Below are 18,838 nucleotides of genomic sequence, written 5' to 3'. Positions count from 1 at the left end.
TCAATACACCATCTTAGCTCCCTCCGCTGTAATGACCTGAGCTTTATAGAATAAAATCCTGCGCTAGAAGTTAGTAATGATGGCAGTTTCATTGTATGTGATATCACTCAGTTGAGCTGACATCCTCTACATTGCTCCCGTATGCTGTGTCTTTAAGAAGGAACATTTCTGAAAGGAAAGCAAAATTCCCTCACAGAATTTCAGATTCTTCTGACAACTAAATTGCACAGTACTTCTGTGATTTGTTTGTCTGTTCTTCAGTCCACTCTGAGAAACACTTTTGAATGTCTGCAGCTGAAGATTTTTGTATTGTGCAGATGGGAACAGAGCTGCCCAGCTCTTCTCTTCCTTCCTATTGTTATGCAATGAGCTCAAGAGCAGTATTTTTGCTTTTTTTCCCTGATGCCTGCCCAAAGTAGCTTTCAAGTTTTACTAGCAATTCCAAATTGTTGTGCCACAGCCTATTAAAAAATAAATTTTAAAAGCTGAATTTAACTGAATTCTTCCCAGAAAAAGTCAAAGGATTCCAAAGGTCAGACAGCAAAGTTTCCAAAAAAAAAGATACATTTGGACTTAGTAGGCTTTTGTGTAAATTTCTAATTTCTGAACTTGTTAAAATTGGTTGCTCATCTGTGTTACCAAGCTATCCCATCAAATTAATGCCCAAAGCCCTATTCATGTCACCTTCAAGGCCCCAGCTGGACTCACAGCTGCTAGGCTTACAAACCTTTCACATCTGCAGTCCTTTAGGAATGTCCTTTATTTGTTCTTTTCTGCCTGTCCTTATCTAGTAACAGGGTTGTTGCTCACCCTTCTGGTTATAATGCTCTGTAAATTGTTGTTCACTAATCACCATCTTGCTACTGTCTATGTTGAAATATTAACACATTTTCTTTTGGGTCAGAGATTGCTGCAGTATACAGTGTTAACTGAAGGGTTTCCAGAAAATATCTCAGTCTAGGTCAAGAGACAAGAGAGTCAAACCTCTCTTGTAGAGAAGTAGTTCAGTTCTGAATTGCTTTCAGCTGTAACAAGTTATTTTTGATCAGTTTTTTGTTTAACGTGAAGCTGGTTCACCCTCTGATTTAGGTTAGAAAAGACCTCCTCGAGGTCATCAAGTCTGGCAGTCAACCTGAACTACCAAGTCCCATCATTAAACCATATCCCATGCCACCTTTTAACTTAAACAGCCTTACGGTATTTCTAGGGCAAATCAACATGACAGAATGAAGTGGCCCTGGCAGCAGTACTGAGCTGCAGCATCCTCTGGGAGGAGGCTTTTGCCTTTGATACTTTCGCTCTTCCTGGAGCTCACCTATCTGTTTCTCAGAAGTGATGTGACATCTTCAGCTCCTGTGTTGCTTACTTAGGATGGAAGACTTGAGAAAAGCCATGGCATTGCAGTGGGAATGCAAAGAGATATCTGTGTTCCTGGGGAGGAAAAGAGAAGCCTGCTGTCATAGAATCATAGAATCCTTAGAGCTGGAAGGGACCTTTAACGGTCATCTAGTCCAACTCCCCTGCAATAAATATGTACATCCACAGCTAGATCAAGGCCTGACCCAACCTCGCCTTGAAAGTCTCCAGGGACAAAACATCCACCACTTCTCTGGGCAACCTGTTCCAGTCCTCACCACCCTTACTGTAAAATACTTTTTCCAACCTAAATCTACCCTCTCCCCTGTTCTGTCACCACAGACCCTGCTCAAGAGTCTGTCTCCTTCTTTCCCAGATACTGAAAGGCCTCTGTCAGGTCTCCCAGAGCCTTTTCTTCTCCAGGCTGATCAGCCCCAGCTCTCTCAGCTTGTCTTTGTACTGGAGGTGTTCCATCCCTTGGGTCATTTTTTTTTTTGCCCTTCTCTGGACAGGACTGTCTCTCCTGTACTAAGGACTCCACATCTGGACGCAGTACTTGTGGTGAGGCCTCACCAGCAGAGTAGAGGGGCAGGATCACCTCCCTCGACATGCTGGCCACGCTTCTTTTGATGCAACCCAGGATATGGTTGGCTTTCTGGGCTGCAAGGGCATATTGCTGGCTCATGTCCAGCTTGCCATCCACCAGTACCTCCAGGTCTTTTTCAGCAGGGCTGCGCTCAATCTTTTCATCCTCCGTCTTGTATCGGTAGTGGGTTTTGCCTTGACCCAGATGCAAGACCTTGTGTTTGGATTTGTTGAACTTCAAGAGGTTCACCTGAGCCCATTGCTCAAGCCTGTCCAGATCCCACTGGATATAGCATCCCATCCCTGTGGTATGTTGACGGCACCCCACAGCTTGGTGTCAGCAGCAAACTTGCTGAGGGTGCAGTTGACTCCACTGTCAGTGCCATTGATGAAGATATTAAGAGTATCAGTCCCAGCACTGACCCCTGTGGGATACCACTCATCACTGATCTCCATCCAGACACTGAGCCATTGACCACTACTCTCTGGACTAGATCCTCCAGCTAGTTCTTCATCAGTTGAACAGTCCACCCATCAAATCCATATCTTTCCGATTTGGAGAGAAAGATGTTTTGGGGTACCATGTCAAAGGCCTTACTGAAGTCAAGATAGATGACATCAGTGGCTCTTCCCTTGTTTATTGATGCAGTTACACCATCATAAAAGGCCACTAGGTTGATCAAGCAGGATTTGCCCATGCTAATTTTCCCGTATAACCTTGCTTTCTTCCATGTGCCTTTGCTTAGCTTCTAGGAGGATCTGATTCATGATTTTCCCAACACAGAGGTGAGACTTACAAGTCAGTAGTTTCCGGGGTCATCCTTTTTATCCTTCTTAAAAATGGGTATGATGTTGCATTTTTTCCAGTCACCACAGCTCACTGCCATGACTTTTCAAATATCATTGACTGTGGCTTGGTAACTACATCGGTTAATTACATCAGGATCTAGGATGCATCTCACTGGGACCCATTGACTAGTACATGTTCAGGTTCCTCAGGTTAGTCATGAACCTGATCTTTTCTTACAGTGGGAGGGATGTTGCTTCCCCTATCCCCTCTTACCGAACATTTGATGGTTGTGTGACAAGCAGTTATCTGAGAAGACTGAGGCAAAAAAAAATTAAGTACCTCAGCCTTCTCCTTGTCTATTGTTACCAGCTTGCCTGTGTCATTCAGTAGAGAGAGTATACCCTCCTGGACTTTCCTTTTTCAGGTACCTGTAGATATTTTTCTTCTTGGCATCCCAGGCAAGTTCAGTTTAAGCTGGGCCTTGGCTTTTCCTGACCCCCATCCCTACACAGCCTAGCAGCTTCCTTAAACTATTCCCATGGTACCTGTGCATTTTCTTCTTCATCTTCAGTTTGACCAGCAGATCCTGGTTCAGCCATGCTGGTCTCTTGCCTCCCTTTCCTGACTTGCTGTCCTCTTCCTCTTTCATTAGTTAAGCCAAATCCTCATGTGAAATATAGAAACACAGAATCATCCCTTGTTCACAGAGCTATACAAACACATGCACATAAATGAATGTGCACACCTGTAGTGTATATAGGAGAAAACACCCCTGTGCAGCCCCATTAACAGTAACAAGACCACTCTGCACCAACTGACAGGGAGGATGTATCCAGCTCCATGCCCAACAGAGCAGTGCAGTTCACTCTTGATGGACAGAGGTACAGAGTTCCCAGAGCAACAGCTCCAGAGGAGCAGAGCCTGCTGCCAGAGTGTGGAAGGTGCTCACACCAGCACATCACATTGTGAGGAAGAGGAGTTAGGACAGGAGACTTGTCAGGAAGGCACAACTTTGCTTGCCCTGGGATGGCAGCTTCTAGCTGGCTGAGCCAGGGCCCAGAACTCTGTGTTGCCTCTCACTCTGCCTCATTCAGATTCACTAACAGCTTTGAAATAATAGTCCAAGGTCAGCCTTTTCTTAGGAAAAGATAATTGTTTAAGCTAGTTTTCATCTCGGATCTGTTTTCTGTTTACTGACATCAAGCTCTGTTTGCCCATAGAGTGGTTACAGATTGAATACAAAGAGGTTAGCATCTCTGCTGCCCTTCACATCCATGATTGTACACAGACTGATACGAGTTTGGCAGATAGCAGCAAGAAGAAAGCAGATTCTCCATTTTGTAGTCAAATGGCATTTTTTGGATGGAACCTGCAGTGCTTGATTGTTGCTTGAGTGGTGGAGATGATAAGCTAGAATATGTCAGGTGCTGTTTCCGAAGGCTCTGGCTGATTTAACACTGCTGATGCTGTGCGTTCCTGTTTCATAGGTTGATTAGCACCATTTTAAGTGATCTGTCAGAGAACTGCAAGGTAAAACCACACAATATTGAACTGTCTGGTACCACTGTGGTTTTTGAGACATTTTTAGTGCATTTCTGCTTATGTTTGTCTGTTCTGAAATTTAAGCTGTGTGAAGTTTAATGGATTTTTATTTTAGTATTTAGGTTCTATGCTGGTAAAAGAGCTAAGAGGCACAGAATCAACACAGGATGCATGTGCAAAGATGAGGGTAAGTTATTGAATCTACTTCTTTCTTTAATCCTTATAGTATTACATCATGTTGGCTGCTGATTACTTGTCTGGTACCTTTTTTGGTCTCACGGTATTATGTTATGCATTTGTTTTCCTCTGCCACTGGCATTCATTAGGAAGCCTGGTGGAGTAATAGCAAAATTTGAAGGTAGATTTTATTTTGCATGTGATCTAAGAAAAGCAAAGGCATACGTTATGTCCTTTATTTTCTCTTGAATCTTTGAGACTGTTTCAGAGTAGTTCTCACATGTTTTAAGCGTGGCTAATAAACAGAACTGATTTATAGCTCATATATGATAATGGATTGAATTTACTATCAAATATATGATAGTAAGTATATTAATGTTTCCAAACTTATTGTTCTTTACATTATATGGCATGATGTCTACATCATGCAGATGCCTGTACCCACATTAGTATTCTCATGTAGTATGAATTGCTGTTGTTTTGATTGGAAGATGAAAAAGGTACTAATAAAGTTTGATCTTTAGTTTGATTAGTGGAACAGTAGTTTGGCTTCCTTCAGTCTTGTAAGAATATGTTATACTGTTGCTCTTTGGCCTGATTTTGGTTTCTAGGAAATTACTATGAGGTTCGGTCTGTCCTCAACATACTGCTGCCAGGAACTGAAAACAGCACCAGACCAACTCCATTCCCAATTGTATTTGGAGTACAAATGCTCATAGTTATAGAGATAGAGCATATTGTGGTCTGGCATAATTAATTAATTGTTTGATGGTCTGCTGATGATGTAAAATTATGTAGTTGAATGAGTGAAATCCTTTATTTTATGGATCATAAGTCTTTGAAGCAAGATGCCTCTGAGCACTGGCTATAGCATTTGGATTAATTATAAAGCCAGAAAACATGTAAAATTTATGCAGTCAGACAGCCATTTTTTATTGGTTACATATCTACCATGCTCAGACTACTGTACAAGCCATGTAAGCTAAAGGCTAACAGTAACTTGTATTTACTAGGTTGCCTGAAGATCTGTTGTTTCTTGGCTAATTACATGCTAATTATTATTTACCTGGTATTAAACTTCTCTTATTAAAACAGTAACTTGACACATGAAGACCTATAGTCACATGCACTTGTTCTGGGAGAATAACAGAGTCTGCAAGTATGCCATCTTCCAACTCTGTTTTCGAACTGTATAATATAGCATTTCAGTTTTTTAGGATGCTGATCTTAGGGCAGAATTTGACACCATAGCAGCGTATGACATCTTCAGTAAGTTATGTGACTGAACTGGGAAGCTAAACATCAAAAAAGTCACTCAATAATTTATAGCACTTTTAGGGTTTTTTTAAATATGCTATGAGCTTGGCAAATTTAACTTGCGTACCTGAAAAACTGTTTGAAAACTAGTTTAATTTAAAGGTGTTGGTTTATTTTTTCCCATAAAAATGATGGAGTTAAATGAACAGTCTACAGAGTCATGCGGGGCACTTACATACACATCATCACTGTATGATAATCTGTGTATATTTTTTTATATTCTATTTTGAAACCATTATGCTGAGAGAATATTTGCCAGTTTGAGTGATTTTTATTTTTTTTTATTGCAATGAGATTTGAATGAAACAATTCTAAATCAGGATTTCATCTGTCCTTTCTAGGTAGTCCTTTTTATCATGTTCCTACTCAAATCAAAAGCAAAAAAACACTGACTTAATGAGAACAGATTATTATCTTAGGAAAAGTATACCAATGATAAAAACATTTGTTCTCTGCAAAACTGTCTCCCTGTGGATATATTCTGTAAGGTGGTGTCTCTGAGTTGGGAGTGCAGGTTGTCCTAAGCCATTCTGAACTTTAATGCAATGTTCATTATTGCTAAGTACTGGTGAGATGTCATTGAAAATGTGTCTTCTTTCAGTTTTATTTTACTTAAATGTACTGAATGGGACCTTTCACGTATTAAAAAGAACTGAAAAGCTAGATGCATTATCTTACTGCATCTCAAGTACGTAATTCTGTCCACTTGTCCAGTCTCTTACGTATAACCTTATTCATCAGTCAGGTTATATGCAAGGCTATATTAATGTGATAGACATTTTCAATTTTTGTATTTGTTTTATTTTTGCATTTATTTCAAAACTATGGCATGCTGAACTTTATGCTGAAATCTGAAACAAGTTGGAAGAGGAATACATTACCTGAGCCTTGTTGGGGTCCTTCCCAAGAAATTTTTAATCTTTCTGGAGTCTGCTAGATAATGATTTTTTAAGCAGAGTGCATAAAACTTGTCTTGGCCATCCACCCATCCGTTGTGCTTCCCATCATTGTGCTCCAGCAGGGCACACGATGGATTTGTTGGCAAAAAATCATGCGGATGTATTACATGGAGTTCCACAAGAGAGTAGGGTTATATGTGCTTTTTGTTCCCACCCAAGTGGCAGATCCTTGCAGCCATCCAAAATTAAGGATATTTGGCAAGAACTGTGCCTATCAGAGGGATTATACTTTACTGTTCCAATCACTTACTTGTGCTCTAAGAACAGATTTATATTTTATGGTTTCCTATTTGTTTCAGCTATTTTCTTTCACAGACTCCCTTTGCAATTGACAGTGCTGTCTCCTTATCTCCCTTCCTCACCTGCTGTAAATTGACCTTTGCTATTTGGAGATTAAATCTCACTGTCCTGACCAGGACAGACATATTAATTTTATTTCAGAGATGCCTTCAAGAAATTAGGGGCTCTCATCTTTCTCAATATGGAACGAAAAATATTACAAGCTGTGTTTGCAGTCCGGTTGCCACCTTCACTTCAAATCACCATAGGAACAGGAAGAGAGAATAAAATGTGTTTGCATCTAAACAAAGAAAAGGAGTAAAGTTTAATGGCAGCTGGAAGAGACTTGTTTTCTGCAGTAGACTCCATCAGGCATTTATACATCTGAATTGTGAATTCCTTGACTCTGTAAAAAGGACATGGTTTTCTGCTTACTGGCACAAATGTCATAGCGAGGTAGACTCTTTCCTTAAGGTGATGTTAAATCACTCATGTTGGGTACACGGATTGCAGTCTGAACCAATCAGATATTTACTGCAGCAGCTGGGAACTGAGAATCTGTTCTTGGATCCTGACACCTTCCTGAACATAACATATTTTTCTTAGAATTTTTTTTGTTAGCAAAGAGGTTTCAATTTCAAGTCAAAGCTCTGGGGAACTAGTGATGTAATTCTATTCAAAAAGCCTGTGTTTATATATCTTGCTGACTTAGGACCAAAAGTCAAAGTTGGAACTGTCACGAAATCTGTTTCCCATATCTCTGAAGAGGAATATGGAGCAGAGTTGCCTCTTTCTCTGCTAGCAGAAAAGTGGAATAGGATCTGGAGCATTCCTTCCTTACTCCTTCCTACGTAAAGTTGGATGCAGGCAGTCTGCTTATTTCTGCTAATCCCTTTCTGCTTCTCAATTCCCATTTTTCCCGTAGAAGTAGAAGAGGACTACTGCCCTTCATAGGCTTCCAGTGAAACTAAAGAGGCAAATACCACATCATGAGCAAATACTGCATTTGAGATCTAGCAGATTCTCTGATTGCTGTGCTCTTAGGGCATGTAGCTCTCTTTCCAGCTTGGCAGGGCCTGCAGTGAAACAGCTGCATGCATACCACTCAAAAGGGAAAAAAAGAAGTGGTGGGAAGTCTTCAGGCCATTCAGTCCTTCTGCATATCCCCATCAGTCCATCCCGTGTTGTTCAGAGGACTGTATGTCCTTGATCTCTGACAAGAATCCAAGGTGCAGGAGGGACACACTGCCCTGTCAGCAGCAGATAATATGTACAGATAATGCAAAAGCAAGGAGATCTCATTCTCAAGCAGATGAGTTGCAGGTGCATCCCCTGTGCAATATTCACATTAATGATGTAGCTTGGAGGCATCCACTAATTGTAGAGAAGTAAACAGTCTTGTACCATGGGGATTACAGATGCTATCATATTTCAAGAGGTATTACATTATGTCAGTGATGCATTTTTAAGCCTTTTGGACTGTGAGAAGTTAGTAAATATTTGTTACAAGGCAGAATGCATTTTCAAAATGAGCTTTAAAACTACTCAGTCAAAAGTGAATTTTGCTTTTTTGTTTCATCTCATACACAGTATTGTCAACGTGATTCATTCAAAACCAAATGTTTAAAAAGCTTCGTAAGCCTTACATAAGAAACAGACTTTCAGGTATGATAGTAGGTGGTACCAATACATGTTTTGAAATGTGCAGTTTGGTGCCATTTGGAATTAGTAGGTGCTACCAGTATGGGAAAGTGCTGAATGAAGTGGATTCCAGTGCGTAGTTGAACAGTAACAGTGCCAGCTGTAGTCTTCAGATAGCTATTAAAAAGCAATATAGGACAGAACTAGCAGATTCATTTGCAAAACCGAAAAGCCAAGAGAAATCTTAAAGCTTTACAGGCTCATAAACTTGTAAACAAAATTTACCTATTGTTAGTGATTCAGCACAGTAGAATTCTGTCTTTCCTCTGTGTATTGGCAAGATCAAATATAATGACATATGCAATAAAAGCTATGGATGAACACGGTTTAATTTTGGTCAGCATGCGAAAGTTGAGTAATCTAACTGTAGATGTACTTCTGTGCATGTGTAAGTACAAGTGGTCAAGGTGACAAAGTAGAAGCACCAGTGAACCCTGATGCCTTCTGTCAGGAAATAAATAGATGAGGTGGATTATGCAGTGTGCTATAGTGTATCCAGTGGATGTGCGAGCACCTTAATTTGGACTCCATCCTATGTGTGCATCTTAATTACTTCTTCGGCTCCTTTGTGCCTGTGTATGTGCACAGAGATGCTGTGTTTTGTACACTGCAAGACTATTCAGAAGTGATAGATTAATGCTCTCCGTTCTGCGTAGAACAAGGTATTGCAGTACAATCTCATCTTGAAAAGATTAAAGGCCCTTTAGCATTATATGTTTCATATGTGCATATGTTTCTTTTTTAAAAGGAAACAGCTAGTTTGTATTCCTTTATTCACAGAAAAAAAAAGCCCTCTTCTCTTAAGTCATCGTTGGCTAATTTGATTTGATGAGTACAATGGCTGGGTGGATTTCAAATTCAATTATCTGGACTTTAGTTTGTATTCTAAATAAACATCTGGCAGTTCTGCACAGCCTTTAGCTCAAAATCAAAAGATGAGAGGAAATGCTTCACTCAGGACAATTTGTAGTACTATAGAGATCTATCTGGAGTCCACTTGTGAGTATGGCTTTGGGTTTTTTTTTCAATAAAACTAAGGAAAATTCATAAGCAGGTTTGGAAACAAAAACAAGAACCCCAGGCTACTCTTTTCTTTTTCATAAAACATCTTCAGAGCTGAGCTTGCTATCTCTTCCTCTGTCCCCCTGCTCCTGTATCCCTTTTTGTGCGTTCTTAAAGAAGGAACTGGATGCAGTCTAGGAAGTTCCTTCTTAAAGAAGGAACTGTCTAAGGCTAGGCAGAGGTTTGGCACCATGCTGCGTAATGGCAGCAATGGGTTCAGATACTGACTCACAGGATCTTAAATCCCAGCCCTTACTGTGTAAACAACCACTGTGTTAACCAGGCAGTTATGCAGAAGATGCCTTCATCTTGAAGGAGGTCTCCATTTGGAATGCTGGGTGGAGGAGGGCACTTACTGAATTGTGTGAACCCACTGCTGGCTCCACTGGCTATTTCTCATGGACTGGCCATAAGCACATTTGCAGGAAGCAATTTTTTTTGTAGAAATCAGCTAGAGAAAAGCAGCAGCTCATTTAGAAAGTCAGGCGTGCCAGCGGTGTGGCTGGTGCTCCCACCAACTTCCAGCAACATAGCATGTTTTTGTCCGTAGATACCTTATTTATTCCTATACTGGGACTCCTCTCTCTTCTTTTTCCTGGGAAGTAAAGGGGTATTCTTATTCCTTACAAAAGTCTATTAGCCAAGGAAGCTGCACACAGCTGCCATGCATCAAGATAAAGGAGAGATTTCTATTAGTGACTGACTGCCCTTATTCTGAAGAAAAAGAGACTGTGTCTTTCGGGGAGTCAAGGAAACTGAACAAATGTCACATTAGATTTAGGATGGCAGTGTTTTTCTCCATCCTCCCGTGTCTACAGTCAGGCCTGCTTTATGGTTCTTGTGCTTTGTATGGAGTACTTCTATGTCAGCATCTACCTGTCCCATAGGAGGTATTTCAGAAGTGGAACCAAATCTCACTCTGTGGCATGCAGACTTGCTGCATTAAGACTCCTCACTGCGGTGTGCTTGAGGAGACAGGACATGCACATCTGTCCTTATGACCAGCAGATCATCTGGCAATGGCAGAGACAGGCAATGGCAGCGAGCCTAGAATATGCTCACTTTTCATCCAGCTGATTATCCTAAAGTTGTTTATTAAAATAAAGAGCCGAAGTTACAGCCACAAACCATGGAGTTCATTATAACTCTGACCAGTTACAGGCTAGTGAGCACCTTGCCCAAAGACAGGGTCCTGTCACTATAATTATTTCTACTTGAGATAAAATCCAGTCCTGCTACCATTATATGAATATGCCTTGGAGTGTTAGACCATATGCCAGTATACTTGACATCCTGTGCCAGTCTTCAACTGTAGGTCCTATACCTTTGGCCCAGGTCCATATGCTTCCCATAGAGGCACCAGATGGACAAAAATATTTTGTCATCTCATCATGTCCTCAACAGTGGTGGTTAGAGCCTGAAAAGCATGAGAAAAGGAAGTACTGCAGCCTGTGTCCCACCTTCTCAGATTCTAGTCACAGGCACCAGCAGAGATGCCCACTTGGCCTGCACAGAGGTGCAAAATGTCTGACCATAAAAGCTCTGGGATGACTGTCAACACCCTAGAATCTAGAGCCAAAGCAGTTACAGTGCCTGAGCAAGTACTGTTTGTATTGTTTCTCTGAAAACTCACATTGCACGTCCTGGTGGCCACCCCCTCCACTGAAGAAGAAATGAACAACAAACAAATAATATGAGCTCACCATGGCAACTTGCCATGAAACTATTGAAGACTGGAAGCTACTCAGAAATAGTATTTTTATGGTGGACTTCAGTTCATCTGTCACTGGGAGAGGAGTAGGGGGAATAGAGTGTGTGCTTTTTGTGATAGTACTATCCCTTACCAAGGATATTATCCCACTGCCCAACTCTGTTGCGACAAGCATGTGCATGTGTAGAGTTGTTTTGCAAAATCATGTTTCTGTGCTGGACTTTTGTCTTCCAGAGCACCTCTGCATGAATGAATCCTGCAGTTATTTTGGTTTGCAGATTGATAAAGGATGTCCACTGCTCCTTACCAGCTGAGACGATTTGGTTTAATGAATTGCAAATGTCCATTGGTCTCTGATTCATTTCCTAATTTGGCATATGCACATTAGTGGTATCTTAATGAGCTATTTCACTCAGATGCCATCTTCTGATGTTCACAGACTTCCTTAAATCTAAAAGATCAGGTCTGCTCTAGACAGATCCCACTGAATGTGAGGCACATAAGGAAGATGATTAAAGTACAAACCACAGGTCTGCATGAAAGAGGACTCTCAGATGGCTGTTGCAACATTGCCAACAGGAAACTTAACCTTTATGGCAAATGGCAGATAGTGCAAGTTAGACCAAAAAGCTAAAGTGAACTTAGTAGCCATATTTGTATGGGAGGAGGGGAGGAATCTTGCTGCTAAGGCAGCAAGGAGGGAGGTGATTACAATAATCAAAATGAAAGACAAAGAGCTCTTGAATGTAGCTGTCGGGATAGAAAGAAAGGACAAAAGTTGGTTGATTGCTGGGTTGCCAGATGATGAGAGCGAAGTTGTCATATTTGTGAATGTTTTGCCTAGATATAAGCATATATGGGGTATATTGCTTGTTATTCTGATGGGTGTATGTACTGCAGTTTCTGTACAGTCAGTGCCAGGCTTTGTGTGCATTGAAATTGTATGTTATGAAAAGAGTCACTTGAGATCTATTATAGAGACACGCAGGTATGTGCTTGCTCTGATTTTAGCAGAGACAGTTTTGTTTTGCACTCAGAAAAATGTGATTCAGATTAGTGTCCTTCTTCAGATTTTGTTAGATTTTTCAGCATGTTTTATCATCGAAAAAAACAAATGCATTTTCAAGAAGCATCCAGTCTTCTGGGTGAAAGAAGGCTTCTCCAGGATAAATTGACAGATGAGTATCTTGTTGTCTGATACTGAACGGTATGATAGTCCTCCCCATTACATGGATGGGAAAGGCTCTTTTTGAGACTTATATTAGAAATTCTTGCCTTCACTGCGTGCGATACTAATTGTAGAACTTGGTTGGCTGTGTATCTTTGAATGTTATGTTGGCAAAAATGGAGTCGCATTTGATTTGGGCAGGAATGAGATCAGAAAAGAAACTTACTTGCAGTTTTGTTTTTTTTTTTTTTTCTTTTAAGCTTCATTTGTTTTCTGTTTGGTGCTGCCATCACCTATTTTTAGACAGATTTTTTTTTTCAGATACAGTCTGTGTTTTCAAGTTTAAATCTTTGTTATTAAATTTCTCTTGAAAAATACGAAACCGCTGCTGCTACTCATTTTCAGCTTCTCTTGTAAACTTTTAGGATGGCAATTCTAGACGTGGTTGCACCCTCATTGCATGCTGATATTTCTTCATATTTCTTCATATTTAATTATCTGAACTTAGGTTTTCCTCTCAAGAAAATGTCTGCTTGCTTTCTATGATCATTTGTAGATATTACCATGAGTGAGCATTTGCTGAACTTTGTCTACATTTTTTATCCATAGTAGTTTTGTATAGAATAGTCCTCCCTATAATTGTTTCTACCTTTAAAGAATTCAGACCATCTCTAAACTACGTGATGTTTGTTTTCCCTTTTCTTTCTTCAGAAAACTTAATCCATAAACTAATCAACAGGTCTTCTGCAGATAATTTAAATGTATTCCAAATACATGCCCAATCTGTTTGCCAGGAAATATCTTAGCTGTGTGCCTCATGCTGAAGGCACGCGTGCAAGAAAAATAGCTTTATACAAAGACATGAACTGTAGGTAAGAGAACCTGGCCATTGAGGGAATGCAGAATAAGCCTCTGTGTTAATTCATGTGTAAAGCCAACTGCAGTAACAACCACGTTGTAGGAAGTGCAGATGGTTTGGCTTTACAAGATTCAACATCAGGCTGACAGGTTGACTGGCAGGCCTGGAGGGCTGTAGGCATATCTCATGTCACAAATATAGTTGCAAGAAAGTGAGAGAGAGAGAGAGAGAGTGAAATATTCGTAAGTAACAACTAATTGCAGCAAAGAAGTAGTTCCACAAAATGCACAGTTAGTTTTTCCAGCTGGGAAGGACAGGAGGAGGAGAAGAGAGGCGGGGGTGAATGGAGCACATCAGATGGATGTTTTAAACGTGTTTATTTTAGGAAATCCCTGATTACGTGACCATTCACTTTATGTATGGTAAACTTCATTCTCTTCGCATCATGCTGGAAAAAAGGAGAGGTTTTATCATCTATGCTAGAAGCTACAGGGTTCTTTTTAGTTTTTTAACTACAAGGCAGCTATTTCAAAAGCCCAAAGATCAGTCAGCTCAAGAAAAAGACAAATATTTGAATAAATACCTGTTGTTTAACTGAAGCATTTTGTTGGAAGAAGAAGAGAAAAAATGCTGTTTTTTTCAGTGCATTACAACTCCAACAGCATCTTCATTTTTGTTCCAGAAGTCTACGGAACAAATGAAGAAAGTGCCAACCATTGTCCTGTCTGTCTCATACAAAGGAGTCAAATTTATTGATGCAACAAATAAGGTATGTGCAATCACTGAATATCAGCTTTGTCTTCCTCTCAGATAGGAATACTTATGAGGTTGGCTCAGTTAGAGCACCGGGCCATAGAGGGGACAGATTTGCACTGTATGCTTCCTTTCTTTTTTCTCTTCTCTCTGCAGTTGATGTAATCTTACTGTCACTCTCCAGAAGCTCTGTCTGGAGGTTGAGTGAAGCACCTTTAATGGCTCAGTTGGAGAACATTGTGTCCAGCCTTCTGATATTAAAAGGCAAACTCATGACAACAGAAATTTGGCTAAGGGCCTCCGCAAAATCCTTTACCATATTCTTCCCCGTGCAGTTCCTTAAACATGCAGAAAATACTTATATTTTTTCTTCAATATAGTTTTTGGTAAAAAATAAAAATATGAAGATGTATCAATAACCAAAGGTTTTATCCAGAGCCAGACATTATAAGAAACATGAGCCTTAAGTATGCTTTCCAAATGTCAGTGCCTCTCCAACAGCTATTTTCCTGGTACTTCCCATCTGACTCCCTGAACTGCTGCAGCTTCATAACAGTTGTTATTCCATGTTGTGTTCATCTTCCTATGTGGTGTGGCAAGGCCTCTGTGCTTTGTGTCTTACATTTCAAAATAGATCCAGCTTTTTTTTTTATTATTTAATTTATTTATAAGACAGAAGTTGAAAGATTGGAGAACTTGGTGGTGGATAGAACAATGAGTTATTGCTTAGCCAAAGTAAAATTCTTGTAAAGAGGAGTAAAGTGATGCATGGATTTCTCTTCTCTCGTCTTAAGACATCAAGAAAGTGCAAACCACACTGATGTTGTGTGTGAATATAAAATTTTTTTGTGTGTGTTATGTGACCAAAATGCACCAAGCAATATGGAAACTCAGACAACTCGACTATCCCATCAAGTTAATAGTGTGTGTAACTGCTTGGTGTTGCTGTGCATTCAGACCACACCATACATCTAACCCAGTATCCTTCAAACTTGACAAAACAGGCAGTTTTTAAAGTGGAAGGTTTTAAGTGAAGGAATGAAAGCAGATTTGTGATCTTCTAATACAGTAGCACTGCCAGGGCTAGAAGATGGCACGAAATAAAAACAAAGCTGAAATATATATTATATCAAGTCTAAAGTATTTGCCAGAGTAGAGAGGCCAGGGATTCCTGTCAGCTCTTTTTTCTTCCATTAAGTCAAAATGGAACTTCTGTAGCCTTCATTTCTTTTATGTTCTCTGATGTGCTGGACATAAATCAGAACATTGTAATGCTATTAGTTCCAACTTGGATAAAGCTGTTTTCAGCTCTGAAATCTCCTCTATAGTGTAAGGGGTGTAACTTCAGTGTCTTTAGGTTTAAAAAAAACTAGATCAGGAGAACAAAAGCAGCCTACAGTACCTCTTTGCACAGTGCATCTATTCTTATGTGAGAAGGAAACTTGAAAGAATTTGGGCAAATAGTATTAGGTGGCTCTAGACCAATCCCACTAGATCTTATGCCTAGTAGTGTTACAGTTGTAGTTGATTGAGATAAATAACACCACAGTCCTGTGTGTTTTCTCAAAGTGGTAGAATGCTTTCTCTTCCATTCAAAATCTGCACTGCCTTTCCCTTCTGTAAAAACCAGGTAATAGCCTGCAGCCCTCCCAGGAGCATTGTTATCAGCCTTGTCCACAGTGTGCTGTACTCAATTCCTTCGAGACCCAAAACAGATTAGCACCAAGGTGAGACCCTATTCTGACTTGTACTGCTTCTGTGCAAGATTATGGTTGGCAGAGCTGGGCACCACTTTGCAATAAATGCATACTTTTAAATGACAAAAATAGCCGGCATTTATGTGCTTGAAAACTCAGCTTTCATTGCTCATCCTTTTACTTTATGCCACCAAGCTAAAAATCTGTATCCTGAGTTAAAGCAGGCAAAGCTTCAGGTAACAAAGAGGCTCTGACCTCATTCCACTAAAGCTATTTCAGTGGCACCTTGAAGTTTGGCATGACACCACTTTGACATGGCACCATTTCTTTGCAAGTGAGGCCAGGAAGAAATTGCTGCAAAGACAAAGCAGGCTTTGAGAAATTTCTCATGGATCACAGCTAACCCTAACTGCTGGATAATTTCTGTGTGGAGAAGAATTGTCTAACACAAAGTAGGCAAGTAAAGAGAAGGCTGCTAATCAAAGCTTGGTATCTCAGTGGTGTTGCCTTGGCAGAAGCAGAACTGACTTTCACCTTCCCTGCTTTTTCTGAAGCTCTGGAGATTGCTTTTGACAAACAGAGATAATTTTTAGAACAACAGTTTTACATTCTCAGTAAAGAGAAGAGCACACCAAGCACAGCAAACTGATTCATAACTTTATAATTTCTAGTGACTAAAACTATTGGTCTGCTGTAGTTCTGACTCTAGGAAACAGCAAATGCATGCACTGAAAACGTCTAATTTTGAAAGGAAGTCAGAGAGGATAATTCGGTAGAAGTTAGAGGAAAACCTATTTCACTGCTAATTTCTGTCTGTGAGATTTATTTGAGACACACCTTTTTTTATTCAAAACAAAGTTAAAATGAGTATGTTTCCAAACTTCACCTGGTTTAAAATAAAACACTAAAACACAAAGCCCTGTGCCAATCTCAAGCGACCTAGGAAAAGTTGCAGCATAGCAGATCTCTTTTCACACAGCATATAACTTCAGGTAGTTACTTAGTGGCTCATGATTTGGCATAAAAATTGGCATAAAACCTTCCAAGATTTAATTCTTTCTGCTTTTTAAACTACAGTGTTGATGCTACAACATCAATGAGGGTTTATTACAGCTCTATCTGTGGATATCTAAATGCCTGGTTTTGTTAGAATTGTCATTCTCCCTAAAATCTTTCCTGAGGGTAAAACTTACAAATTTGAGAACAAAGGAAATAAAGTGCTTAAAGTAACATAAAAAGCCAATAGTCATTAAGCAGAGATTATACGTGTCATTATAAATTGGCATATATTGAAACATAAGTACTGTTTCTGTAACTTTTATGAATAATGCATTAAACTGAAATAATCAAGTATGTTGCAACAGTATAAGATTAAGAGGATTATATCATGTCTTCAGTAACAGTCTTCTTATCATGTTTTCTTCTGTAATTTGGAATTTGGGATACTTTTTATTAAGATTTTTTTTCCCCAAGCTGTTATTTCTTTAATTGCATATATTAATATGTCTTTTAGAAAACTCGACACCTACATACAAGGGGGAAAGCTGACACTTTGCAAATGAAAGAGGATACGGCAAAGAATCCTAAGTGACTTAGTTGCATATGTTTCCTATTCTTCAAAAAAAAAAAAAAAAAAAAAAAGAGGAGGAGGAGAGGAGGTGGGAAGGAAAAGACAGGGATGAGGGAAAAACAGAGATGCTCAGAGGTTGTTTTAACTTGAACAGATGCCACTAAGGCAACAGCAAAGCGTAGAGCTGTGAGGAACTGTGGCACTACAGATGTCATGTGTTCTTAGTGCAGTGGAGATGTCATACTGCAGCAGGCTTCTTCTTTTTCTTTGTTGTTTTTATTTTTTTATGGAAAAGCCATTGCTACAGTCAGGAGGGACACAATTCAGAAGATCGTACAAACTTACCTGTGAGGAGATTTCTGTTCAATGAGTCATCCATGTTGTTGAATTCATCATGTCATTCATCATGTTAAATAAATCATTTGAAATGTGTGCATTGCTGATGCAAGGCCTAATCATAAGCCATTGTATAGTATCTTCTCTAGTTTCATGGTTTTTTTGGCCTGAGCACAGTAGTTACCTATCAGTAACTTATGTAATGACAATTCATAATTTTGTTCAAAGCTTTAGACAGCTTTTTTTTTGGTTATTTATTCCATCAGAGAAATGTACCCCACGTCTATCTCAGTAGTATGCTATAGCTTTTACATTGGCTGTTGCAAGTAGTGTTGCTCAGTGCATGAACAGTTAAATATTTCTATATCTCTTACAGGATGCTGTTGTCACCAAGTGGAGAAATGTTGCCATTTGTAGCTACTTTTTTACTAAGAAGAACCCTTTCAAGAGCTCAGGATTTTAGTTAATTATAAATGATGATGGATGTTTTGTTGATTTTTTTTGAAAGAGTATAGCTGAATTTTGTCAAACACCCTGTGCAAAAGACTGGATATTGGGCCTGTTGGGTTTCACCAGCTCCAGTCCATCAGCAGCCTGAAGCAGTGGGATATAGTGACCTTTCAGCAGAAAACAGCAGCATCAGAGGATGCCTGTGTAGTGCTTTGAAATTGTATTTACAGCTGTATGCCAGGAAAGATGTATACAGGATACTGCATAAACTGTACAAAACCCAAATAGAATCATAGGGAATACTCCAGAGTGCAATTGTCTCCTACTGTCTTACTGGCAATTTTAGATATTGCAGGAGAGGGTCAAAATTGCAAAGAATTGTGTAAGAAACTCACATGTGATATATTAAATCCCTTTTATTAAGAAACTGAAATATCTGAACACAGGAGATGAACATAAATATGTATCGAAAAACATGCCTTTTGCAGCTCTTTAACATGGAATTCCTAAATTGATTGAAATTTTT

General features: G+C 39.6%; 1 protein-coding gene across 16 annotated transcripts in view; it reads left to right on the top strand.

Moving 5' to 3' along the window:
• Positions 1–18,838, top strand: part of ANKS1B (ankyrin repeat and sterile alpha motif domain containing 1B) — a 193,859-nt gene that overhangs the window by 163,878 nt on the left and 11,143 nt on the right. For 14 of the 16 annotated variants that reach the window (XM_042816022.1, XM_042816021.1, XM_042816020.1 and 11 more), the window contains 3 exons: positions 4,389–4,464; positions 12,460–12,467; positions 14,189–14,275. In XM_042816022.1, coding sequence (XP_042671956.1) covers positions 4,389–4,464; positions 12,460–12,467; positions 14,189–14,275 — 171 coding nt within the window. The remainder of the gene's footprint in view (positions 1–4,388; positions 4,465–12,459; positions 12,468–14,188; positions 14,276–18,838) is intronic. The other 2 variants (XM_042816023.1, XM_042816024.1) reach the window with 2 other exon arrangements.

Source organism: Centrocercus urophasianus, unplaced genomic scaffold (genome assembly GCF_019232065.1).
Source record: "Centrocercus urophasianus isolate 14NV4802_14NV808 unplaced genomic scaffold, USGS_Curo_1.0 seq_15, whole genome shotgun sequence".
Classification (NCBI taxonomy): Eukaryota; Metazoa; Chordata; class Aves; order Galliformes; family Phasianidae; genus Centrocercus; species Centrocercus urophasianus.
Note: the sequence above shows the minus strand (reverse complement) of the source record. Positions and strands in the feature narration are given on the sequence as shown.